Source organism: Macrobrachium nipponense, chromosome 26, assembly GCF_015104395.2.
Source record: "Macrobrachium nipponense isolate FS-2020 chromosome 26, ASM1510439v2, whole genome shotgun sequence".
Classification (NCBI taxonomy): Eukaryota; Metazoa; Arthropoda; class Malacostraca; order Decapoda; family Palaemonidae; genus Macrobrachium; species Macrobrachium nipponense.
The window spans coordinates 44,128,790-44,155,883 of NC_087215.1; the positions used below are offsets into that span (position 1 = coordinate 44,128,790).

The 27,094-nt window shown below is 38.0% G+C and overlaps 1 protein-coding gene across 8 annotated transcripts in view; it reads right to left on the reverse strand.

Annotated features, from left to right (window-relative positions):
• LOC135200236 (TSC22 domain family protein 1-like) overlaps positions 1 to 27,094 on the reverse strand; it is a 231,583-nt gene that overhangs the window by 5,070 nt on the left and 199,419 nt on the right. For 2 of the 8 annotated variants that reach the window (XM_064228678.1, XM_064228676.1), the window contains exon 1: positions 12,514 to 12,733. The exons of 3 other annotated variants lie outside the window; for them this stretch is intronic. In XM_064228678.1, the coding sequence (XP_064084748.1) occupies positions 12,514 to 12,730 (217 nt within the window). In that variant the 5' untranslated portion in view covers positions 12,731 to 12,733. Of the gene's footprint in view, positions 1 to 3,711; positions 5,119 to 12,513; positions 12,734 to 14,079; positions 14,240 to 27,094 lie in introns of those variants that run through there. 3 more of the 8 variants (XM_064228679.1, XM_064228680.1, XM_064228681.1) reach the window with 3 other exon arrangements.

Consider the following 27,094-nt stretch of genomic DNA (forward strand, 5'->3'; position numbering starts at 1 on the left):
TATTGTAATATTTGTGGCGTGCATATAAAGTATTATCTATCTATGCAATTCCATTCAAAAATTTATTCTCTACTCAAGAGAGGACCTTGCCAGCTCATTTGATAGTATGATAATTGAAATACACAGATTATTTATTGTTTTAGCAGTGTGTGGAAGGTAGCATAGAGTAAAATTCGGTTATCCTGATGTAAGGCACACGTAAGAAATTAAGTTTCGACCCCTACGCCTCGTACAGTCAATTTCGTAGCTTTATTTTACAAACTAAACGAGTTCACAGTTGTTTATCAGAAGATTGAGCAACATTGTTTTCTTTGTGCCATTTTGAACACTTTTGCTGACTATACTACAGAATTATATGAAAATAAATTATACAAATACTGTACAGGGTGACATGTTTTACAATAGCAACAGTACACTGCATCGTCACTTCAACTTTTTGGGTACTAATTGGATAATATAGTTTCTTTGCATGTCGCGTCCTTTTCTCTGCCTCCAGTAACTAAGAGATAAAAAGGAGAAGGAAAAGTTCTCTATAGATAACACCTGGACAAAGACGGGAGCCCAGCTTCCCCAGTGTAAATCCTCAGTTGTGTAAGAGGGAAATTATTATGAGCCAAAGAAGAATTGTGAATTGTATAAATGTGTGTATATATACAATGTAATGTGTGTGTTTACTACACTTCACAATTATTAACAATTTCCCTCGTATACAACTGATGATTTACAGTTTGGGGAAGCTGAGCTTCCGTCTTTGTCTAGGCGCTACCTAGAGAATTTTTTCCTCTTCTTTTTATTCCATGATACTGAAGGCAGAGAAAAGGAATCGACATGCAATGAACTATTCCACTTGCATTACCCCCTTCTCATGGCAAGCAAACGTGAACAAAGAAAACAATGTCGCTCAATCTTGCGATAACAAACTCTGAACTCTTTAAATTTGTAAAATAAACACGACTAACTGTACGAGGCATAGAGGTCGAAACTTCTTTTTTATAGTGTGTTTATATCAGGATAAACATAATTTACAGATAGAATTCACACTACCAAACCATCATCTGCGCATTTCAATTAACATACTGTCGGATGAACTCTCAATGTCCTCTAAAGCAGAAAATAACTTATCCAATGTAGTTGCATGCGATAACAAGGTAAACACTTACGACATCATGTACTCCCTTTCAAAGTACATGAAAACAAAATCTATACTAAAATAGTTTGATGACTAGAGAGAATTCAATAGGATATTATCAACACTCCTAACTTCCAAATAAAAATGTCTGTTGTCTTCGAACCCTGAAAAAAAGTATCAACGCGTAGCCTACAGATTACCAGATGTATAGTAATAAAGAGGACATCTAACATGCAAGGAATAAAAAATGCTCAATTTACAATCCGAGAGAGAGAGAGAGAGAGAGAGAGAGAGAGAGAGAGAGTCGTGGAAGGAGGAGCAGAAGAAAAAGTGGAAGGACGGTGGACCCTCCAATGAATACGAGAGAGAGAGAGAGAGAGAGAGAGAGAGAGAGAGAGAGAGAGAGAGAGAGAGAGAGACGGTGGTGGGCGGAAATATGCGCGCGCACATGTGGTTTCCCCTCCTCCCCTATAATCGTCTCGATCCCCCCACAACTTGTTTACGTAATGGGGCACACGTGTCTACCGCCTTAACGGGTTCTCATTCCCAATGATCACCATCTTGTAACTATTTATTATTTGTAGAGGCTCCTAAAGCAAAGTACTGATATAATAAAGAAGCTTGAGCCATGATGGTTCTACAGTGATATTAGGGCAAAGGAGTTGAGGTCGCTTAAATTATCAAGAATTAAAAATCAATACTAGATTTAATTTGTCACTGGCAACTCAGTCAAGTGTGAAAATCGCCAAATGCAACCGGAGAACTTGGATTTCTAATAAAATTACAGGGCAAGAGAACATTACGTACTTTTTTTTACTTCATCTTAACATTACATATAAATAGGATTGTTCATCAGATGAAAAAAAGGCAAAACAGCGTTTAAAATGCAAATGAAAAAGACTTGCAGCAAGCAAAGACGGCATTATCCAATTGCCAATACTGTATTTGGCATCCAAACAAGTGCACTCAGAAATACATTGCTGCCACGTCTCCACCACTACCTAGACGAAAACTCTCGGAATTTTGTAACTTTCTCCCAAATTGAAATATCGATGGACAAACCCAGTAAGTTCCAAGGGAAACATACAACTGATTTTAATTAAAAGTTGAAAAAGCAACACACATCATGACCATGAGCAATAATCAAAGGTACGTGGGTACCAGGTTTGAAAGTATGTGAACGTGTGTACGCATTCATCGCCTGAGGGTGTAAGGTTCCCAGACCGAGCGATGGGACCTCGACGAGTCTGAAGTATTCGTAGGCGGTGGTGCGTATACGGTCGCACATTGAATTTAAAGGGCACACTAGACTAGACTGCACGAGCTTTTAACTGTTTTTTTTTTTCTCCTTCTTTTTAAAGCCATGCGAAAAAGTTGAGTACTACTATACAAATTCAAATTGGGCGATATATTACTGGAACAACTGGGAGCATTAAAGTAGACATTTTTATTATCCTGGGGGGGGGGTTACGAGATTCACTTACCATACAAACCCGACAACACATGACATCATACAATGTAAAACTATTCGCTCCCGTTAATCCACAGCTATTATCGCTATACACGTCAGCTGGCTATCTTGAAATTGATGACGTGAGCTAATCTTTGCCAACGAGTATAACAAGCTAAGACAAAAAATCTTCCTCAAAAGACTAATTTTACTATTACTTGCAACTAATGTACGTAATCAACAATATCCAACAAACCCACTGCCTGGACTAAAGGATGTAATCTGGAAAATTTTTTACCAAGTTAACAGAAATTACATTTCCTACAGGGGACCTGTGTAAAACAGACTACATACTGAACGGTAAAACCATGATGTAATCAAATGAATAACAACCTTCTTCAATTATCAAGAGAAAATCTAACTGTGACCTGCAGCAAAAATATTCCAAACTTCCGTAGTTTTTAGTACTCAATCTATGGTAGGTGTCCTAGATAGCACATCATTTGCTCAGAGAAGTAATCTCACTCAAAAATTTGTCGTGTACAAAGAACGATTTATTAGAAAACAGCATTCTCTAAAATGCATCGGTGACAACTAACAGAATGCTCAGCAACACCTCGTGCATTATAAGGGTAAAAGTGCCTTTTTGGTCTCAGTTCTCATATAATAATGATAAAATATAGTACATAAGAACTCTCCTCTTATAACACCGTTTAGTACATGTCAAAATATTTGTGAGATTATATATATTTCCCCTTGGAAGATCACGCCGAAAAAGAAAGGTCTTCCTTCTCCCAAGAAACAAGATATTAACCATTGTTGACTGTTAATATGTTACCAACAAGGGTGTCTTATATATCTGCCTCATGTACTCTGATCTATAAATGAAAAATACAATGGTATAAATGTTATTCCAATTGGCTGCGTGACTAGTTGTAATGAACCATCATTACTTAGCGTTCCCGGTCCTAGTTATCACCTACACTATATCACGGTCTTTAAAACAAATCAATTGAAAAAAAAAAAACTGCCAATTACCTTAGTCAAATCAGACTTCAATTCGTTTCTTTGCCAAATGCAATTAAAATATTTTTTTTTGAGATAAATCAATTAAGTGACAAACCTTCCTTACCATCAGCCAAATAGTCGTATATCCACTTCTTCTTAGGCGGATGACTCCACCTCTTTTCACTCGAATCCAACTCCTTGAGTCCCATCTTCACCATCAGGGACGTCCTGCCCAATCCTACGACGCTATACTCCAAGATTTACAAAATTGCTCAAATGGATATACTTAGAAAAGCCTCTGGTGGCCCGCTACAGAGAGAGAGAGAGAGAGAGAGAGAGAGAGAGAGAGAGAGAGAGAGAGAGAGAGAGAGAGAAGGGGGGGATGTTGCACGATAACGTGTTATTCCTTCTTTGAAGATAATCCTGTCGGATGTTTCCCTGAATGTGGCCGAATGAAGAAAGACCAAGAAAATCAAAGCACAACTTCCAGTCACTTTTGGTCGGTTATGTCGACGACGGAAGAAAATCGAAAAGACGGCTGCAGTAGGTACTGACAGTAACAGAACATGCCCTACTCTCCACACCTACAGGGGCCACATTTCATAAGGTTAATAATAATAATAATAATATCATCATCATTATTCCAAGATCCAGGAAAAACATTGTCTTGCCAACAGCTATAAGTCTCCCTCTTTTCCCGGAGAAATAATCGTGCGACCTAAGCAATGACGTTCACAAATCCCCATAGTTCCAATGCACATGGGTTTGCACGAAGCAGATCAGGTTCACTTTTTTCCAGAGAGCACTCGTAGGATTGCGTCAAATGATGGATGGGTGATCGGTGCGGCGGTGACACTACCAACTTCCACGCCACTACTGCCGTTTGAGCTTCCCACATACTTAACGGCTAAGTTGCCATCACTATCATCGGGCGACCTTGACGGTTCTTCCAGTGGCCCACCCTCTCCCTCACCCCTCCCCCTCCCCTCCCCCACTGCCTCTCTTCAGACACCAACGCACTAGACACCAATCGTCAACTTTATCAAACCAATCTCACTCACTTCATTAAAAAGAATAGCGTTGGAGAAAATACAAATATGTGCTTCTCTTTAGACAATCGTTTCCTCCTTGCAAAGTGAGTCAAGTCAGTCGTCTTGGAGAGATTTCGACAAACGCTGCCGACCACCACTCGTCGTTACTGAAGGAACCTGATTGTAATACTATTCCTTTCTTAAAGGCTCAATCCGGACCGGCAAATAGGACACCTGTAAATGGCCGCAGTGGCGGTTGCACTGGGCCGATGGAGATTGACAGGGATGGATGGATGAACCTGAGATGATTGACTAGATACAAAGGCAACGGAACGCAGGCCGTCGTCGTCGAGGTATATCGAATAAAACTATTTTCCCTTCCAAAGGACGACACCGAGAATACGACAATATGTGATATCCTCTTTCTAAAAACGATCCGTCTTGGGCGACGGAGAGGTTACTCCTCCTCCGGCGCCCCAATGATACTGTCTGTTGAACTCGGCTCTAACCCTCATCCATCCAACAGACGAAGAACACAAACACACGCACACATACACGCACACATTCTCTCTCTTTCTCTCTCTACCAACGGGCCGCCCGATCACGGGAGAGACCGCAACCCACCTGCCCGCGGCCGCCGCCGCCGCCACTCCTACACAAACAAACCCTAATATTTGGACAGATAAACCACACGCAGCACCGGTACTATCACTTCAGTCATTATAATTAAGAAATTTCGGGGAGACTCTACAGCGACCGACTACAAAATTTAGGCAGTCAATCTTGTCACCAAAAAGTCTTTCTTAGAGACTTAAGATGTACCAGTTATTCCAGTTCTGACACTAAATGAGTTTGAGAAAACTTTGATCTGTAGAGGCTGTTGTATTCGTCATCAAACTCTATGGGGATCAAAATCTACTACTTGTTCACAACTATATGAATATTTATTTATATATATATATAAATACTATATATATATATATATAATATATATATAATATATCATATTATTATATACATATAGAATAGATAGATATAGATTTATATATATATATATATATATATATGTAAATCTTTTATCACATTACCGTGATTTATATATACAATCAACCATTAAGGTACTAATGTCGTTTAATAACCATTTGCTTTACCTAGTAAACAATATATGTATATATATATATATGAATACCAAAGGGAAATTATTATAGTTTTTTATCAACTATAATAATTTTCCTTCGGTACACACACACACACACACACACACATATATATATATTATATATATATATTATATATATATATATATATATATATATATATATATATATTGGTGTATGTCAGTCAACATGCAACAATGGACAAGGAAGGCACAAGGCAGGAAAAATTGAGAAGTGGAAAAAGCCTTGAAATCTACTATGAAGAAGACCACTGTAAGATTATGTTTCTAAAATCCTTTACTTGCTAACGCGTACCTTGCGTTTATTTGACTGATGTAGTGTTATAACTAAGTGTAATAGACGTTCTTGACCTTCAGGTTGATTTCCAACGTTTCTGGACCGAATCTCGTTTTCGAGGCAATTAAAATGAATTAAAACGCGGATTGATGATACAAAAATCACGCATTAAGCCCTAAGGACATAATATCATAAATATTGAGACATCAAAGAAAATACATAGCTACCAATATGGTGAGTCACTCAGACCAAGATGGTGCATAAAACTTAAAAGATATATATAGTATATATGAATAATTTATGAAACGGAATAAATTCTTACAATCACTGAAAGCAGTCTTAATTAGAGAGGAAAAGTAATTTGAAGAGAGCTGCAAATATTTCGAAATTTTCACATATATATACTTGTTTTACGTTTTAATTAAAAAAAGAAGAAGAAGAAACAGGTGGTCTGGCAGCAGAGCTCTTCTGTGACCAACACCACAGTGAGAGAGAGCGTCAATGCTTACATTCAGCATCCAAGTAGACACCCAGAATATTTTATAAAATTATATTTTATGCAAGTTCATATATGAGTCAGAGAACTACTAACTCCGTCAGTATCCTTCATTACCTAGTTTTAATGACAATTCTAGGTAATCAATTTAAAACTAAGACTTGGAAGAAATTTCTAGACACGTTGTTTTGCCGTGGATCGAAAATGTGTTTTTTTTTTTAATCATTACAAGATATGTTTGAAAAAAAAATACAAGATATGTTTGGAAAAAAAAAAAAAGTTAAAAAGCAAATTTTATCAAACTTTACACCAGCCTGAACACTAACGATATGAAAAGGATTTCCATGAGTATATCTTATATTTTCAGGATACCAGAGGCTAAAAAAATGGTCCACGACCAACAAATTTCCATTTTAGGCTGAACGTGTCAGCAGTAAACTCAATATTAGGTCCCACAACTCATACATCCAAAAATGCAATCTTCGTCTGCAAGGAAATTTTCAGTGTAACGATGAAAGTTATTATTATATAAAAAAAATCATCCCCAATGAAAGATCCCTTTGAAGACATTGATCAAATCAATTTCTTCAATTCGCACATGAAACTATTAGTCAATACAGCACTCTGGGTGAACTCAGCAACACCACATTTATATATTTTTCACTGAAGAGGTTGTTGCCATTTAAAGCAAAATAAGACGATAACACAGCTTGTCAAATTCATGTACTACATTACCTACCATCATTACATATTTATGTACTATTTGAATGTTTTTGGTCAGATTTGTCTGTCTGTTTCCCAAATCATACACTTAGTTATAGGTAACCGCTCGGAACTGACTACTCTACGTAAAATATCCAACTGAAAAAGCTGACGTCACAGCAAAATTCTGACAACAGATTAAATGTAACTATGATAACACTTTTAATGAAACACTGTTATCTGAAGAACAGTTGTATAACAGACAAAATTTGACAGAGAAATGCAAGGACGGGATTGGTTAAGTGAGGGCAAAACAAGATAAAAAGATAAGAGCTAGTGAGCTGAATGTTAGCGGAGAGCGAAGCCAGGCTTTCCATGTTGCTCTGAGGGCCACAGAAGAAATAGGGACAGGAAACAAATCTCAGCATAAAAGTTGTTAACAGAGAAGTGCTGCCCGAAGAGAATATCTCCAGTCCACACTATTCGGTCAACTTAATGCACGTGGCAGCTCCATGCAGTTATATAAAAAAAAAAGTAACAACTGAGAGGGATAATCCAAAAGACTTGAGGGCAGCTGATAAAAGTAACCATACAGGCGGAAATAGATTTACAAGGGAAATCAATACAAAGGTCTGTACAGGAAGTTATTGGGAATTTGAGCTAGGGGCTGCAGTGCACATGATGACGTTCATAAGTGGCTGCTGTTTAGGCCCAGGTCGTGTCGAGTCGAATCTTCCAATGAGTACCACGTTACTGTAACTTACGTAATAATATGTATAAAGGTTATCGTCTTGTTTTCACTGTAACTTTTGTAATAAATGCAGAAAAGATTGCGTCTTGTTTGGCAAAAATTGCGTTTAATGCGTAATGGGTCTTTGGCTGTTAAAAATCTTATAGCGAAGTAGGATGCGATGTCACGAGACGCAGCGATTTTCATCGAAGAACTGGGTCTCAGTTTTCAGTTATAAAGTCGATCGCCAACATCCTCTCCAGGCCAATCACACACATCTGTGGGAACTTTCCTTGGAGAAATTACTATACTGGAAATTTTTTTCCAAAATAACACATTTCTTTTCCCAGTAAAGTTTTTTTTCGGGTACTTGAAAATAAAATGCTCTGTTGGAAAATGGTACTTCCCATCTGCACCAACACTGCACCCACACGATGTGACTATCATTAAAAAAAAAAAAAAAAAAAAAAAAAAAAATTACCGTGATACGCAAGGAATTCCCAGCCCTACACCTAAAAAAAAGCCCAGTCCGTTGCTTACATTCACAATAGCAGGTGAAAATTGGCCAGTGACAAGTCTGTTCAGATATATATGGTCATCTTATTTTCGCTTTACAGTAAAGTTTGGTTACATTCTGTTGGACTATCTGTTATTGAACCCGATATAAAACCTGACCTTTATACACATGAGATTGACCTGTAATCGAATAAATATATATATATATATATATATATATATATATATATATATATATATATATATACTATAAATTGATTCTGAACACAAGAAACCCAATGAAAAAAAATTACAATAAAGGACAAAGTTTGATATTGCAATATGGCATATGGCAGCCACCTTGGGACTGAAAATTGGCCGAGTTGCCTTAAGGTTCCATCCGGGCAACACAGCTAAAATTGCTTTATGACCCCCACCAGAGTCCAACGACTAATTGTTTCCGTCTTGAAAATAGAAAGGAGACGTGGTGGGGAAAAGTCGACACAGCGCCCAAATGGCTGGTCGGTATGGTGTTGGCGTGCCACCTCGGTGGTCGCTAGTTCGATTCTCGGACATTCAACTGAGGGGTGAGAGCTATGTATTTCTGGTGACAGAAGTTCACTCTCGACGTGGTTCGGAAGTCACGTAAAGCCGTTGGTTCCGTTGCTGAATTAACCACTGGTTCCATGCAACGTAAACACCCCTTACAAAGAAAGAAAGTCGGCACATGTCAAAATAAACTATATAAGGTGGACTATGGTTTCTTTCCCTTGTTGCCCCTGCAGGTGATTCGTGGTGTGGCTCCACATGTTATAGTACGTTTTATACATACATACATACACACCCACTATGTAGTGTGTGGTATATATATATATATATATATATATATATATATATATATATACACACACACACACACACGAGTGTGTCAATGAATGAACATAACGCCCAGAGAAAAATTTTTGTGACCATTTTATCTGTACTATATAGAAGCGAAGAAGACCAGAGGATGACTTGCTTTATCAATTAGCGGGGACAATTTCCACCACAGAACGTACAAGAACAATTATTCCCTAAGTAACCGAGTATGAAATTTACTAGTCTTAATAATACTGCTGTAAAAGTTTAACAATCACTTGTTTTCGTTGGCATTTGGCAAACTATCAAGTTGACAATTATCTAACATCCGAGACATTCGTTCCTTCGTCGCGCAGTGAATACATTAAAAATTTAACGTGGTATAAGGTGTACTGTTTACAAGTTTTTCTTCTTTTTGTCAAAATAATCTAAACAAAAGGTTATAAATAAAAACTACATTTGCGCTGACGTTTTACAATTATATGCTTGTTCATATTAATAATTAAGTAATCCACTCCAAACATAAAATAAGAGGACACCTTTGCAGTCTCAATACGGTTTACAACGCGATGGGCCAAGTTGAGGTTCCTTTGAATGGCCTTGTTCAAGAATTAGACGTAGTACAACTGACTGAAAATATTTAGCCTAGTCCAGTGATGCAATCGTCATCCATTGGCCGTGTATATATACGCTAGTCCCCGCCCACCCGCGCCACTATCACATAACCCTCCCAGCCGCCCTCCCCCACCATCACCTCTGAAACATTCCCGCGAATCCCGCCACTTCCCACGTCTGTGCCTCTTGGTGGCTTGCCAGTCGTACGAGGTTTTGTTATGCTAATCTCATAAAAAAATTAATGGTGTTTACTTTTCTAAATAAATGTTAAAAAGTAAATAAATAAAACTGTACTCAGTTTACATTGTGTAGAATTTCCCAACATGCAGGTAGTTCAGTAGCGGCAGTGCATCCAGCTGAACAGCAGCTTCCCCTAACAGCCGAACATTTCTACTCCAGAGAGAGAGAAAAAATAAAGAAATGATTGCCACGCCATTTTTCTACGACTTGCAATTCTAAAAACCGCTATGACTGGAATTAACGTACGGGAAGAGCTGGCTCTTGCCTCCCCACCCCCCCGCCCCCCAGCCCCCATCCCACAAAAAAAAAGTTTTATTAACGTTTAACTCACTCTATCTACACTTCTATCTAACCTCCACCCAAACACCGTCACCAACCGAGTGGTATCCATAAATACTAAGCATGTGATATATAATACGCTATTGTGACCTCGGGTAATCTAACATCTGTTAATAAATTTTATCAATAAAATCATTCTTATACTGGACAGTAAATACACCAGACAGTCTGTACTTACAACCTAAGCGACACCACTCGGTTATTTTTTGAAGAGCCAGGCCATTTGTATTTTTTCGCAAGCAGATACTATTTAATTAACAGCCAATGACGCAAACCCATTCTAAAGTTAAAAGGCAAAATTCTACTCAAGAGAACCAACTAAGAAACATCATCTAGGCGCATCTGATCACTCGCTCATGACAGCGCTCGGTAGCGTGGTCGGTATGGTGTTGGTGTGCCAGCTTGGTGGCCGCGAGTTCGCTTCTCGGGCATTCCATTGCGGTATGAGAGATGTGTATTTCTGGTGATAGAAGTTCACTCTCGACGTGGTTCGGAAGTCACGTAAAGCCGTTGGTCCGGCTGCAAATAACCACTGGTTCCATGCAACGTAAAAGCACCTTACAAACAAAACACTCGCTCATGACAAATAAGTAAATGCAATTTTGAATCGGTACGTATCTGCCTCAACCGCTCTGACCTAACCAATTTTCTTTTCGGAACAGAAAAAAAAAAAAAAAAATTCTGGACCACTGCTAAGAAAGTCTTCTGAAGCAGTTAACTTTCGTTAGCAGAAGTGAGCGCTCTCTTCCCATGCATGTAAACATGTTTAATAAAACTGAAGGGAAACTTACAAGCAAATGCTGACAGTAAAACGATATTGAAGAATAGAAACAAAAAGCTCAACGAAATGGATGCAATACGTCGTAAATTGGTATGTATTTTGAGAGAAAGATATGTAAACTCCCAAACTCAAAATTATTTGAAAAAATGCAAATGAGCAACTAAGTGATTAGCCTAATCAGGACAGACATCTGGCTAGGACAGTCTCTGAGAATCCCCCAACAGAAAAACCAAGTTTATGACACATGCATACACGTCTTGGTAACAAATCTTAAGTTCTCTAAACAATCGAAAGCACTACATGTTGGCTTCAAGCGTGCCCGAGCACGTTATGCAAATATGACATGGTTTATGATTATTTCCGCGTCGAATCCCTTTTGTTATAAATTTTGAAAGGACAAGAGCAATTAACACACGTTTAGTTTTCCTCCTCACTTCCCCGACCCTAGCTGCAACCCACCACAGTCATTTGGTATCAAGTACATACATAGTTATCAACAGAGGCCAACAGGCAGACACTATTTTTTTTTTTTTTGGGGGGGACGCGCCCGTCTGTCCCCAACCCCTCTCATCCGCGCCGAGATTCAACATCTCTACCATGAACATTTAAAGCACGACGCAAGATATACACCTCTGCTCTAGGAGGGTCGATATAAATTTGGTCAATAGTACAAGTGTGAATGTGAGTGCGTGTAAGGTCTGCATACGTTTCATGAATAAATAACAAGCGTAGCCACTGCCCAGTCATGCGGTAAACTAACATAAATAAAATAAAATATAACATATATATCTATATATATATATATATATATATATAGATTAATAAAGCGAATATCACAGGAAAATCACAAGCAGAAATTCGTAGCCGAGCGCTTTCGTCCTTCAATTATTCTATATACCTTGGCCTCGACAATATCTTATTAAAGGATGAAAGCGCTCGGCTACGAATTTCTGCTTATAATATATATATATTATCTTATATATATATATATATATATATATTTATATATATATATATGTATATATATATGATATATATATATGTGTGTGTGTGTGTGTGTGTGTTGTGTTTATCAGTTAACCGTTTACTTAATGAACTAACCAATTATCCACAAACCCGATCATGAAAGGGATCGGTTTTCATACATTACATTATAAGATCTAAAATAAAATAAAATGAACATACCATACCGTAAGTACGCGGTCTCAACGTGCGAGAAGGTTTGTTCGAGTGTGAGTGCGTGTGTGCGTACGCATGTATGTTCATGTGAGGCAACATCACGCGAGAACCTGAGGTCTCTCAGCCAACACCAGACCAGCAGGAGCGCCAGCAACCAGGGTGGCCAACTGCACTTTTTGTGCGCAGAACTCTCACAAAAAAACAGTCCCATATCTCCTGACATCAAGAAAATAGATTGCTATCGTAGTGATAACTATTGTAAGTACTGATAAATACGATGTAACGTTATCGAAGCGTGTCTATCTCTTGAAAGATAAAGAGCTCGTTACATAAACATCGGCCATTGAAAGGGTTGGTAGTAGTTTCGAGATGATACAACCCCGGCTGGCAAAACCATCACAAGTTATCAATTATTGTTGTACGGCACTAGTATTGTTAAATCTAACCAATCTTTGTCACTTGCGCTATTCTCTAACAGTGGAAACTGGTATCACCATCAGCTTTTGAAAACTATCTAACCTGTATAAGACGAACGTGCCAACATAACCCATAGCTCCAAATAGATGCAATTACCAGTGCATGACTTTTCCTCCACAACTGCAAAGCAGACATCGAAAACCAGAATTTTTAGGCTTCTTTATGTGGAACTCCTTTACGCCATTCATTTAATAATCTAATATTCCAAATGTAGTGCAGATCGTCAAACACCGTAGAAGTTGTTCGGCATACCTGATTTAAACTCTACCTCCTACGAATTTATAAACTATGCAAACTAATGCATCCACGGTTACCTTACTATTACAATAATAATGTCAAAGTTCAGCTCTCTAGAAACAAATCTGAGAGAGAGAGAGAGAGAGAGAGAGAGAGAGAGAGAGAGAAGAGAGAGAGAGAGATGCAGGGAGAAGGAAGAGAGATAAGAGAGAGAGAGAGAGCCAGCGCATGTAACTTCAGGAGCAGAATAATACACAACTATTCAATATGAACTATAAAATGCAAAAGAAAATTATTTAATTCATCGTTACTCAAGTTCCATAAAAGCTCTCACTACGTCAAACACTACACAAGAGAAAGCAATTATTGACCCAACATCCAATTTTAAACTACCATAACATGTTTGTTTGTTTGTATGGCGCTATTACGTTGCATGGAACCAGTGGTTATTCAGCAACGGGACCAACGGCTTTACGTGACTTCCGAACCACGTCGAGAGTGAACTTCTATCACCAGAAATACACATCTCTCACTCCTCAATGGAATGGCCGAGAATCGAACCGGCGACCACCGAGGTGGAACGCCAACACCATACCAACCACGCCACTGAGGCACTTGACTACCATAACATGACCGGCAGTCTAAAGTAAATGTGTACATTTTATGTATATACGATTCCTCAGGTATACATTATCTTTAAGTCAAATTAAATAGGGTAATCCGGGATACTCTTGTTAGCTAGTGATTTAAAAGGATATTTTGGAGGTCTGTGATACATGACCATTTGCTTGCACAAGAACTTTTGAATAATTGCATTCATTCCATCCGAAGTCATCCAAGGGAAAGTCAGTTTAGTACCATGATGTTCATCGAGGCGCAAAACTGGGCCGAGACTTGAGTGAGTCCTGCGGATTGTAACATAGGATGCCAAATGTTCCCGGTGATGGTGGGAAGCAAGTTGAAGGAAGGCAGGGCCAGCGTGGAAGAGGAGCGAGGGGGTCATGCCAGCGGTGCGGTAGGCTACGACTGAGAAACTGGGAACTGGCACCTCGTACGTAGTGTGGTCAGGTGGGGATCGAGTTATTTGGAAAAGGGGGCGGAGGAAGAGCGCGTGGATTGGGAGGAATGGGAAAAAGAAGGGGGGGGGGGGGGGGGGGGGGGGATGGGAATGGAAACAGCGGTCATGAGCTGAGCTGATTAAAGTGGCACTGCTACTTTCCCGATGTGCCACCTTCCTCGCCAATGCTACTGCTTTCGCTACTAAGGATTGGAGTCACCGGTAGCCAGCCATCCATGCCATCCTCAGTCGTCCTTTCCACAAGCAAGGGACTTCAGATAAACATGAGCCTTTCAGACTACTTTCGAAATGCAAACGAACGAATGAATGCACTTCGAAGGATCGACCGGCATTGATTTAAAGCGTCAGTCTCCACGTGTTAACGTTAAGCCCGAGTCTCCGCCCACTCACCCTCAACCACGATGTCATACCTTTTAATGAATCTCTCTCTCTCTCTCTCTCTCTCTCTCTCTCTCTCTCTCTCTCTCTCTCTTTCAAAATTGGATAAAGACAATTCACATCGAAAATCACCAGAGAACTCACTATTATTAATACTCTTATTAACATCAATGAGTCTTGTTTAATTTAAGATGCGAATGCACAAGACAAGTGAAAACCGAATGAACTAAAATAAGTCGGCTGTAAAGAGTAACTTGAATTTCTTTTTTTTCTCAGGCGTCGCAGATAAATTAAATGCCCCGATCAAAAGTGCATTAATTCCTTCAGCTTCTGACCTTTCCTCGCTCGTCGGCCGGCACCCCTCCCTCCCTCATCTGCTCTGCTGCAGTTGCACACAACATAAGGATTAAGGGGAAACTGCTACGCTCAAAATACCCCCCACAGGATTCCCTCTTCCGCACGGAGGATTTTCTTCCCCAACGCCTCTCCTTCCAGATATTTACCATGGGTAACAGTCCCTGGGGACAAATGACCTCGCCCCTTGTATGGAAGCATGTTTTAAAAAAAAATAAGAGGAGGGGGGGGGATGTATATTACCAAAGCGTATACGCCCTAGCCTAAAAGGGTTGCTCAGCCAATCACAGCCCGGAAAAAAAAGTGACTTAAAATGACGTCATCTCCCTTTCTGCCAATCATCGGAGGACGACGAAGTATGCTAACAAATGTATTTATTTTGTCCTTCATATCAATATCTTTGCACAAATAAACTGGTACGTCGGAATTATTCTTTTTGTTACCATCAACGGCCATGGCTGCTCGGCCAATCATAGCCCGGAAAAAGTGACGTAGGAATGGCGTCGTCTCCCTTTCTGCCAATCATCGGAGGAGGACGAATGACGTCGAAAAAGTTGTGTTCAACGCAGACTGAAACATCACAATTAAATTTAGACTTCAATTAATGATAAAAATTATTGAATTGATTTTGTACCACTAGTCCTAAATTTACTTCTGGTATTTTAGTCACATTTTAAACTAGTGCAGTGCTGCATAGTGCATCTACCGTGCCTTATTGCCGGGTGTTACTAAGTTACGTGCATTTTGGAAAAGAAGTACACAGCTGTATGCTACCTAATTCTTTTAGTTTTCTTAAGAAGCTTGAACTACTTCGTTCTTAGTATCAGTGCAGAGTTTAACATTATAACTGGACGACCGAACCAGTGAAGAAAAACTGTCGCCTTGTAGGAAGAATTTTTGACTATGGGCGACCACACAAATCCCCAAAATTGACCGGAATTATCAAGAGATGGAAAAGTTACCCTTGGAGTAAAATTTGATATCCTTTTTCATTTTAAGGAGAATCCGTTAATGCTGATATATATATATATATATATATATATATATATATATATATATATATAAAATATATATATACACACACATATATATATACATATACATATATATATATATATATATATATATATATATATATATATATATATATATATATATATATATATATATATATATATATATATATATATATATATATATATATATATATATATAATTAGTCTCCTATCCTAAATACTGGTCTAGCATTCCATAACATTGACTGGCTTTCACTCAATCGTACTAAGCTTAACCCCCACTGAGCTCTTGTCATGATTAGGATCAGGGCTGGCCGCCAAAATACGCATTTCTACCTGCAATGCTACATACCTTCTGTGCCTTCAACTGAAATTCACTAACCCATCACACTTTCATCTTCCAAATTCCCCCTGAAGAAGCGTGAATCTCAGGGCAGTCTCCCCTAACTCCTGGTATACAGACGTAATTCCATATATAATACTTGAAGTTTCCCAAGGTTGGACTCGGACCTCTAGGACCATAAGTAAAACGGCTCTAGCGGTTCAACTATACATGTATCCCAGTTGCACAAGAGAGAATAGGAACCTTAAAAGTGGGCCAATCCAAGCCTACCTTTTCCCTAATTAGTATATCTAAAAATTCAACACTCAGCATAAAGCATCTGGCTCTCTGGTTTTCATCTTACTGAGCCTATATATAAATACTCAATTCCTCATGATGATGCACTTGATAAGACCTTTCAATATTATGATTTTTTAAAATATCAAAATGTTTAGTATGGCGACACTGACATCAGATTTTTTATATAATGACAATAATAATAATAATAAATTTTATTTCAGCTCAAGGCCATATGCATGGAATATACAAAGTATAGACAATAACACAAAATCTAGATACATGAGATAAAATTATAAAAAAATGATAAATCGGCAATATCCACACAGTGTGTTGCTGAAGAAGTATACAAGATAGTGTAGAGTTTTGTAATGTTGGAATACGTCAGAGGATGATGTATCTATTATATGAATGCCTTTGTTCATGATTGACACGCCGAATATGGCCTTATAGTCCATTACCCTTCGGGTGCCAATTTCAGTTTTTTTTTTTTTAAAGCAAAGTTAGTATGTACTCACTTCATGTAGGACAGTGTGCATGATAGCTAATAGTAGTATAGTTTTGTATTATTGGAATATGTTGTAGGGTGGTGTGTGTATCACGTGCGTGACCTTTGAAGTGGCTGAGATGCCATATATCGCCATATGGTTCATTTTCCTTTGAGTGCCAATTTCTGTTTTTTTTTTTTTTTTAAAGCAAAGGTATTAGGTAAACCTTGCATATCGAACAGTGTTCGTGCTGGCAGAGTTTTGTTTTATTATTGGAATATGTGGGAGGATGGTGTGTTTTATCACGTGCATGCCTGGGCATTGGCTGAGATGCCCTAAGTTGCCATGTGGTCCATTTCCGTTTGATTGCCAAATTTTGTTTTTTTTGCAAAAAGCAAAGTTATAATGAATAATTCATGTAGGACAGTGTTTATATAAATAATTAGTATAGTTTTATATTTTATTGGAATATGTGGGAGTATGGTGTGTTTTACCATGTGCATGCTTGGGACAGTGATGCCCTAAGTTGCCATATAGTACAATTCCGTTTGAGGGCCAAATTTTGTGTTTTTTTTGCAAAAAAACAAAGCTATAATCACTAAATTCATGTAGGACAGTGTTTATTATATAACTAATTAGTATAGTTTTGCATTTTACTGGCAGCAATTAAAACGTCGTGAATCCTAAGCCGTCACGGATGTTGCCGTCCTGTAATAACCGTTATATGTGGGTGTGGCTTTAATCATCAGCGCCTGGTGCGTATGACTACGTAAATATATAATCTCATCTCGATGTACAAAAGGCTGTCATAAATGGTTCATTGCGTATGACGTCACGGTGTCCTAATCAGCTGGCTTTATTTTTTTTTATTTTCTGGCCCAAGGGCCGCGACTGATACCGATTGATTGCTAAACCCACCCGATACGATGCTCGAGGTCTTGAATCGCCAATGTGTGACTCAGGCATTAAGGTCGAATCACACATTGAAGATTCAAACCCGCACAAGTTCTAACGGCCGCATCACGGCTGAATTACGATGTTATTACGCTCAAGTCTCCATGTTTCCTCACACAGTCCCCGAGTTTCACGACGTCCGCCAAGTGTTGACTATAACTATCTGTTGCACGTCGTCGCGGTTGAGCCAAGCAACTGTCAAAAGTCGCCATGTCATGCCAATGTACGAGTGTGTTCTTATGCCCTCTCGACTGACGTAATGTGATTATGCAGTCGTAAGTAGCAATTTCGACGTACGGCGTCCATTACAACGTACGTGATGTACTTGGCAACACCTCAACTTGCGCAGAGGGGGTACGAAGTAGGCAATATTGTGACACGTTTGTTCCTAGTTATAAAAAAAAAAAAAGCTCAAGACTTTCATTATACATGAATAAGACACGAAAAAACCTAAAATGAAATATATATATGTAAGGCCTAGGGTTTTTGATTAATAATATATTATCCATGTGTTCCCTGTGACCTATGGAATGTGGAGAACAGTGCAGAGGTGATGACCTGAGAGTAGCTGATGAATGAGTTTCTAGGGGTGGCGTGAGATAAAAAATGCTTAGTTCGAAAACCAAGTCAATGCACGACAGTTTATTAACTCTTCTCAAAGTGCCTTTGTGAAACTGGATGCAGCTAGAACCGCGAGGCGCTAGCGAACTGTGTGTTCATATGTGCGTGTGTGCCTTTTCCCTTTAATAGGTTCATACCCAAGCCTATGGGGAGATTTTGATAGAGGGCTTCAAGTCACAGGCAAGATGCCGTGGCATTCGCCGGGGGAGTTTTTTGTTAATAGTGTTTAGTGTCCGGTTGTCGGGTAAGTGTTGAAGTGCTTTAGCCAAAGGGATGGCTTGTTTGATATCTTGTAAGATGTTCCATTTTATTAACTTTGTCTTTAAACTTGTGTGTACTTACCGGGATGTGTTCTGTATCTTTGAAACAGACGGATCTGGAATATCCGGGCGACAATGAATTCCAGAGGGGTGTAGACTTTTTTTGGTGACTAGACATTGTACTGTTTTTGAGTTAGTCTGTAAGACTGGATTGCTTGATTGATTGATTTATTTATTCTTGTTAATAAACGTTCATGTTATGACGCAACTCTCTCATTTTCATTACCTGTTAGAATGGAGAGAGAGAGAGAGAGAGAGGAGAGAGAGAGAGAGGGAGAGAGAAGAGAGAGAGGAGAGAGAGAGAGAGAGAGAGAGAGAGAGAGGCTGTGTGTGTAATGTTGTGTGTGGTTGCCTTCCGTTCGTGTCACGCTTACCTTAATTGTTTTTTTGGGGGGTTTTTTGTGGGGGTTGGGGGTTTTTTTTTTGGGGGGGGTGGGGCTGGGGGAATAATGGGGGGAAGAATCCCCCCAGTTTACAAAGTTGGTGGCGAGCGGTTAAGAGGGGATATAAAAGTTTTTTTTTTTTTTTTCTTTTTCATATGCCTAGGAACGCCAATTGTAGAGATGGGTGGCCAGTTAGAAAATAAAAGGGGTTATGGCTTAGCGATAGTTTTCGAACGACAAAGCTTTGTGGGATTGTGGAAAATTGTTAAATTGTTGGATCTCGGTTGCTAAGTGAAAAAGGGGTAGAGAAAATATCCATCCGTGGGATGGGGGATGAGGAAAGAAATTTCTATCGGGTCATCAAATTTGCTCGTACCGAGATTCTTCAGGGCGTGAAGCCGTGAGACAAGCAACTCAGTCTAGTTCATGAGTGACGGTTGATAAGGCGGTGCGGTTTTCACCAGATCGCGTTTGTATGTGCCGACGAGATTTACGTGTTTTACGAGAATTTCGAGTTCCTTTTGTTCCCATTATGGAGTGGTGAGTGTTAAAAAACTATTGTTTATCAAAGGGAGAGGGTTTTTGTTTAAATATTTTAGGGTTATGGGATTGGTTCAAGAGGTCAACAATTTTTCTTGTCTTTGCCCCATAGTGACGTGTTTTCTTTATTTGCACGTGTTTATAATAGACGTATTTGTCTTTTGTTTTAAACACATGAGAGTGTATAGAGATGTGTTTTTTGCATGTGAACTGTGCTTAGATAAGCGGCCACAATTTTACGGGCTCAGCACATTTCTGCAGAGAAGCGCGTTGCATTGCGAGGGTATTACTGGTGTATACCTCGGGCTGTTCTGTTCTCACGGGGGGGAGAATTTTTTTTTTTTTTTTTTCTCAGTGTGGGCAAACTCCCCCTTTTTCTTTTTTTTTCTTTGTGTTGGGGTATGGGTTTGCCCTTGACATTGGATGCTAAGATATCAGCTGATTGATTAGTTGATGAAGTGTAACGCCCGTAGAGTCTTTTTTTTTTTTAAAGATTTTTTTTTTCTCCCTTGGACGAAGAGAAAAGGAAATAAAAAGAGATTTTCCTTTTCCGTGAATGAGGGGAAAAGTAGTTAACATGCACGGGATGTGTTATATGTTTTACTTGTGCCTTGAAAGACACAAATATAAGGGGGATACACAGATTATTTTTTTTATTGTTTTGGAGAGATTACTTTGAAATGCCGATGATTGGTGTTGTATCTGTGTTGTGTGGCAATGGTGTTATGTCATGGTGTATGCTGGAGAAATTGTATGTCATAGGATTCAGCAATACTAGTGTAAGCTATTTTGAATTTCACCCTTACTTGAGATCTTTGCAAGAGAATTATTGCAATGGAGAGTTATTATTATTAATAATTATTGTACTTGAGATGTGTCACGGGAGGTTTGCTTAAGTATAATTATCATTACGGGAGAATTGTTTTACGAGATATTTTGAGATATTTCATGGGAGATTAGTTGATCATTATTACAGATAGTTATTCAAGGAGAATTATTACAATGAATTAATGGGAGAAGTCTTGTGTTAATTATTTGTTGAGTTCTTGTAACTTTGGAGAATATTTCAATGATTCACGGGGATGAGTTTTGCTGAATCTTGATGAATCTGATTGAATCTTGGTGAATTGTGTTGAAACTTGCTGAACTTTTGCTGAATTTTGTGCTGAATTCTTGGAGAATGGACAAGCATTAACATTGGTGATATTTTTTGTACTGATACTGGTGATTTTGATGATAGCAATTTTTTTTTTGGTGATTTTGTGATGATGATATTTCTGATACTGATTTTTTTTTATACTAATACGTGGGCGTTTTAATGCTATCAAGGGAGGTGAAATCTTTTTTGAATATGGGAGGAACTAACAACACACTTTTTTTTTGTTTTTTCTTTTTTTATGTGTTCAGCAGATAATTGCTTGACATCTAGTGAGTTACGGGAGATAGTTAATGGTGCCGTTGATTTTTCTTTTCTCCTTTTTTGGAAGTTAGCCATCGCTGACACAAGTTTTTTTTTACCATGGGTGAATTTGAGTTTATTTTTTCTCTCCAGTTAGTGTGAATATTATCTCAGTTCATGACTTAGAGTCATTGTTCGGGAACGTGTTCGTGTTTTAGCTATTTGATGCTATAGAGAAATATATGGGAGAATTTTTTGCACGTTTTGAATGCATACGTAAAGGCACTACATTTTTTCTCTGGATATTTGTGTTCCAGGAATTGTGAGTTTTCTTGCACAATACATTAGTTGTATTTGTGACAACTTTGTGAGAGATAGGAAACTTGGTTAAGTTTTCTAGTGGCTTATGTTGTAGTGCATATGGAGAAGTCTTGGGTAAGACACTGTGAGTTGGGAGTTCTGTTATAATGACTTGTGGCACATTCATGATTTTTTCTAGAATTTTCTAGACAGTTTTTATTTGCCGAGTTTTTGCCCTTTTTTTTAGCAGTTATGCTAAATGGAGAGAGTTTTTATAGTTTTTACTATAACATTGAGTTATTCTCTGGAGAATTGGAGTTAGAATTGGAGTTATAATTGAGATATATTATTTTGGAGAGATAATTGGAGGTATATATATATATATTTGGAGTTATATTTGAGATATAATATATGGGAGATATATTTTTGGCCATTGTTGATATTTGCCAATGTGATGAGAGCTATGTTTAGTTCAATTATTTTGCAGCCATCTTTGTTGCAAATGGAGACACATTTTTTTTTGGAGATTATGGGGCAATATTTGTGAGTATCTGAGTTAGTTGCCTTGAGAGCACATTTTTTGGAGATATATTATTTGGAGCCTTGTGTTGTTCCACATGGAAATATTGGGGAAATAGAGGTAAATACTTTGTATTTGCCGAAATAGAGGTGATTATTCTCTATTCTTGGAGTGGTGTTTTTTTTTACTGACATGTGGCTATTGGAGAAATAAGAGAATAATAAAGGGGTTGGTTTTATTAACAAATGGAGGAAATATAACCGGAGTGGTGTTATTATTAATATGGTGTCTCATAATGGAGTTGGAATTAATCTTTGGCGGGTGACCCTTTTTTTTTTTGTGGTTATGGGAGTTTTTTTGAGCCAAGAGGAGATTTCTGAGGTTCTTTTCTTTGCTTTCGTGACTATTTAGAGGCGAGTGTCATTACTGCATTACGAGTCCTTTGGAGATGTGTGCATTTTTTATGTTCACAAGTGTATTATTTTTGGAGAAATATAATTTGAGGTAAAGTCATGTTGAGAGAATAAGTCTTCGAGACAAATTTTTGAACACATTAGTCATATCCTGGAGTTAATTCTGTGAAATGTGTCAGTTAGACCTTTTTTTCTAGAGAATCATGAGTTTCCAAACTTATGTGTCTGACTAGACAATTTTTGTGCTGTTGTTTGAGCGTGCATCCGCAGGCGATTTTTCTGCTGACAAGCGATGTGATGAGCCGTGTGCTGACTTTTTTCCTCTGATGATGATAGATCAGAATTTTTTGCAATATCTGGAAATGTTGACAATAGCATTTCACGAAAGCGCATGTGTGAGAGTTTGCTTTCTGGCAAATTCCGTGGCTTTACATGGAGCATTTCTTGGGGAAAACGCGGGAGTTATGCATATTATACATGTATTATGTATTTTGTGATTGGGGAAATCTTCTTGTGATTATCCTTTTTTTTTATTATTTTTCTTCCTTTTCCTTGAGAGATATAATTTGGGGATTGAGCTTAAGTAGCATTTCTTTTTTGGACGGGAGATTTGATTTTACCGGGAGATGTAATTTTTCGAGGGTTGTTACTTAAGTAAAGGGAGTTTGACATTAAGTCTCAATGTGATTAATTATTGAGCAGTAAAGGGGTTTTTGCTGTTAAAAGTTGGAGATTATTACTGATTTTGTGGGTTGTTCAAATATCAGAGTTTGAGAGAACATTTTTGGGTCTGGGTGTTACGAGATTCTTTTTTTTTTTTCCTTGGGCTCATTGCGATTTTTGTCTTTTCTTTTTTTCTCTTGTGAGCACATTCGAGTTTGAAATGTGAGTGCAGAATTCCGTGGAGTTGCTGTGATTTCTGAGTTGTGTGTGTGCTGATGTGTGAGTTTGGAGAATTGAGTTGGAGAACTTTATGTTTTTTTTTTTCTTTGAGAGTTGCGATAATGACTTATGATTTAGTAGTCATATTAAGGGAGTTAATTGGGAGACGTTCAGTTAGTGTTTCTGACCTTTTCAGATCATTGTTTGATAGAAGTAGTATGTCTGGGTTAATTTTCTTGGATTGACCAGTGACTTGACTGACATACTAACACCAAAAGTCGTTCCCCGACGCCAGCAAGACGTCCACCAGCCGTGAGGTTGCTGCCATGTTGTCCAGGGTGATTACAAGAATTTCTACGTGGGTGATCGCGAGAGTTCTACAGCGTGTTTTTTGGGGATCTACAGAAGCCGTGAGAAGTCTTCTACGATGAGGGAGGCATTCCGTCTTCCTACAGTTAGCTACAGTCTACTGTCTGTTCAGCTACTTGCAGACAAGCGAAGAGGAATATTCAAGAATCCTAATGCAGAAAATATGAGAGAAAATGCGTCTTGTGTTATTGGGAGATTAAAGCGTGATAAGACTTTATTTTATAATGCCAGAGACGTGCAGTTTTACTTATATTTTATTTTAAGCCGGCCAGTGTTTTGTGTTATAAGCAATTTTGCTAGGCGGGGGCTAGCACACTAGGTGGCCGAGCTATCTGTAAGGCCAAGGGTTTTTGATTAATAATATATTATCATCCATGTGTTCCCTGTGACCTATGGAATGTGGAGAACAGTGCAGAGGTGATGACCTGAGAGTAGCTGATGAATGAGTTTCTAGGGGTGGCGTGAGATAAAAATGCTTAGTTCGACAAGTCAATGCACGACAGTTTATTAACTCTTCTCAAAGTGCCTTTGTGAAACTGGATGCAGCTAGAACCGCGAGGCGCTAGCGAACTGTGTGTTCGTATGTGCGTGTGTGCCTTTTCCCTTTAATAGATTCATATCCAAGCCTATGGGGGGATTTTGATAGAGGGCTTCAAGTCACAGGCAAGATGCCGTGGTATTCGCCGGGGGAGTTTTTTGTTAATAGTGTTTAGTGTCCGGTTGTCTGGGTAAGTGTTGAAGTGCTTTAGCCAAAGGGATGGCTTGTTTGATATCTTGTAAGATGTTCCATTTTATTAACTTTGTCTTTAAACTTGTGTGTACTTACCGGGATGTGTTCTGTATCTTTGAAACAGACGTACCTGGAATACCGGGGGACAAAGAATTCCCAGAGGGGTGTAGACTTTTTTTGGTGACTAGACATTGTACTGTTTTTGAGTTAGTCTGTAAGACTGGATTGCTTGATTGATTGATTTATTTATTCTTGTTAATAAACGTTAATGTTATGACGCAACTCTCTCATTTTCATTACCTGTTAGAATAGAGAGAAAGAGGTGGAGAGAGAGAGAGAGAGAGAGAGAGGCTGTGTGTGTAATGTTGTGTGTGGTTGCCTTCCGTTTCGTGTCACGCTTACCTTATGAATAATGGGGGAAGAATCCCCCCAGTTACATATAGTAACAATATAAATGTTCTTCTGTTGTAATGTTGCTGTGGGTACATGATGAACCAAACAAAAACTTCTTTCAGTTTTCTTCTGAAGATTGAAAAAGAAACCCACAAAATCACTTTGTAACTTGTATACTTCTAAGTATTTACATTTAGTTAACTTGTTTACTTCTAAGTATTTACATTTAGTTAACTTGTTTACTTCTAAGTATTTACATTTAGTTTAACTTTACACTCGAGTACTTTCAGGCCCTGTCTGTGGCCCATTCTCGAGAGATGTTTGGGATGTTAGCCTGGGTCAAGGCCCAGCAGTCTTCTGGAACTTCTTCTCGTTGAGCTGTCATTTATGTGATGGCTGTTCTGGTTTTCTTGAGAGTTGCCAATCCCCTCTTGTCGCTCTGATATCCTGAGCTGATGGTCTATGCAGTGGCGGACTGGCCAGGTTGCCAGCTTGCCCGATGGCAAGTGGGCCCCTTACACATGGGCCTTTTACACATAAGACCATGGAAAATTTCAATACTGAACAAATTCCTTTCTAAATGTAAGGTTATATATATATATATATTATATATATATATATATATATATAGATATATATATATATATATATATATATATATATAAAAATAGATATATATCTATATATATATATATATATATATATATATAGATATATATATTATATATATATATTTATATATATATATATATATATATATAGATTAATATACTATATATTATATATATATATATTAATATATATATATATATATATACTATATAATATATACAATATTATATAGCGACTTATGACTAGTTGGGCTCCAGAGGCCCCTGGCTTAGAATATTACTGGTTATTGTCCATCCCACACAACAGATGCGATTTGCATGACAGTGAGGGAAAGTAAAGATTTATTTGTCACTAGTATATGCAGCATGGTAAGTTGAATCATTTTGTGAAATATATGTTTCTATATGTCAATAGGAAATATCTTCAAACTCGAATATAAGAAAATAAATGGCTATTTTTAGGGACAAAACATATATTGTGAATTATTACATATATATATTATATATATATATATATATTATATATATATATGTGTGTGTGTGTGTGTGTATGTGTGTATACTTTATATGCAGCTTTCTCTTTCAAAGAGCTGGGTAAAAATTCCTTTTAATCAATCAGATCTCTCCTCTCTCTCTCTCTCTCACACTCACACATACGGTGTTGTGTGTGTGTGTGATATATATATATATATATATATATATATATATATATATATATATATATATATATAGTGTGTGTGTGTGTGTGTGTATGTATGAGAGAGAGAGAAACAACTCACAAGTATCGTACAGCACGGTACAGGTACGGAACACGATCAGTCACTGTTGTCAAGATCAAGGTATATAGAATAAGGGAGAGACCATTCTATATACCTTGGTCAAGATTAAAATATCACGATTTTCGTTAGGGTCATTTAGGTTGCCATCTGTTGATATCTTTTACTTTATATAAGTTAACTAAGTATATATTACGCATATTAATACACGCATTGACACACGGGGACGATCCCTTATCTAAAGTGCATTGTGGGCATTGAAAATGACTATTCCTTGCAGCAACTGTGCAGTAGTAGGACTGCAGTGGCTCAACACGCCTCAGCCGTCGTCCACGGACACAGTCAGTTCTGTAGCAGTACAGTAATGTATTGACTAGTGAATGAAGTGTTTCCATTACCTGACTTGGAATTCCTTAAGAAGTGAGTTGCACTGATTTTTTTGGTAACCTGTCCTTTTGGTCTATCAGCATTTGATAGATCTTGCGAAGATGATGGAAAAATGTCAAGGAAATGAAAATTTAAAATTATAATTTGTGATAAGCCGATCCTTACTGTACTACGGTCTATGGCAAAATAAGTGCAATGTTGATATTGAAACATGACGTAGCTATAAGCCTCCAGGGCCTAAGCACATATTTCTTATTTCGCTGAATAAAAGGAGAGAAGAAGTATTGCACCAGAGAAGTATTGTTATGAGAATTATCGATATCATAAAGATGTTCAGCAAAC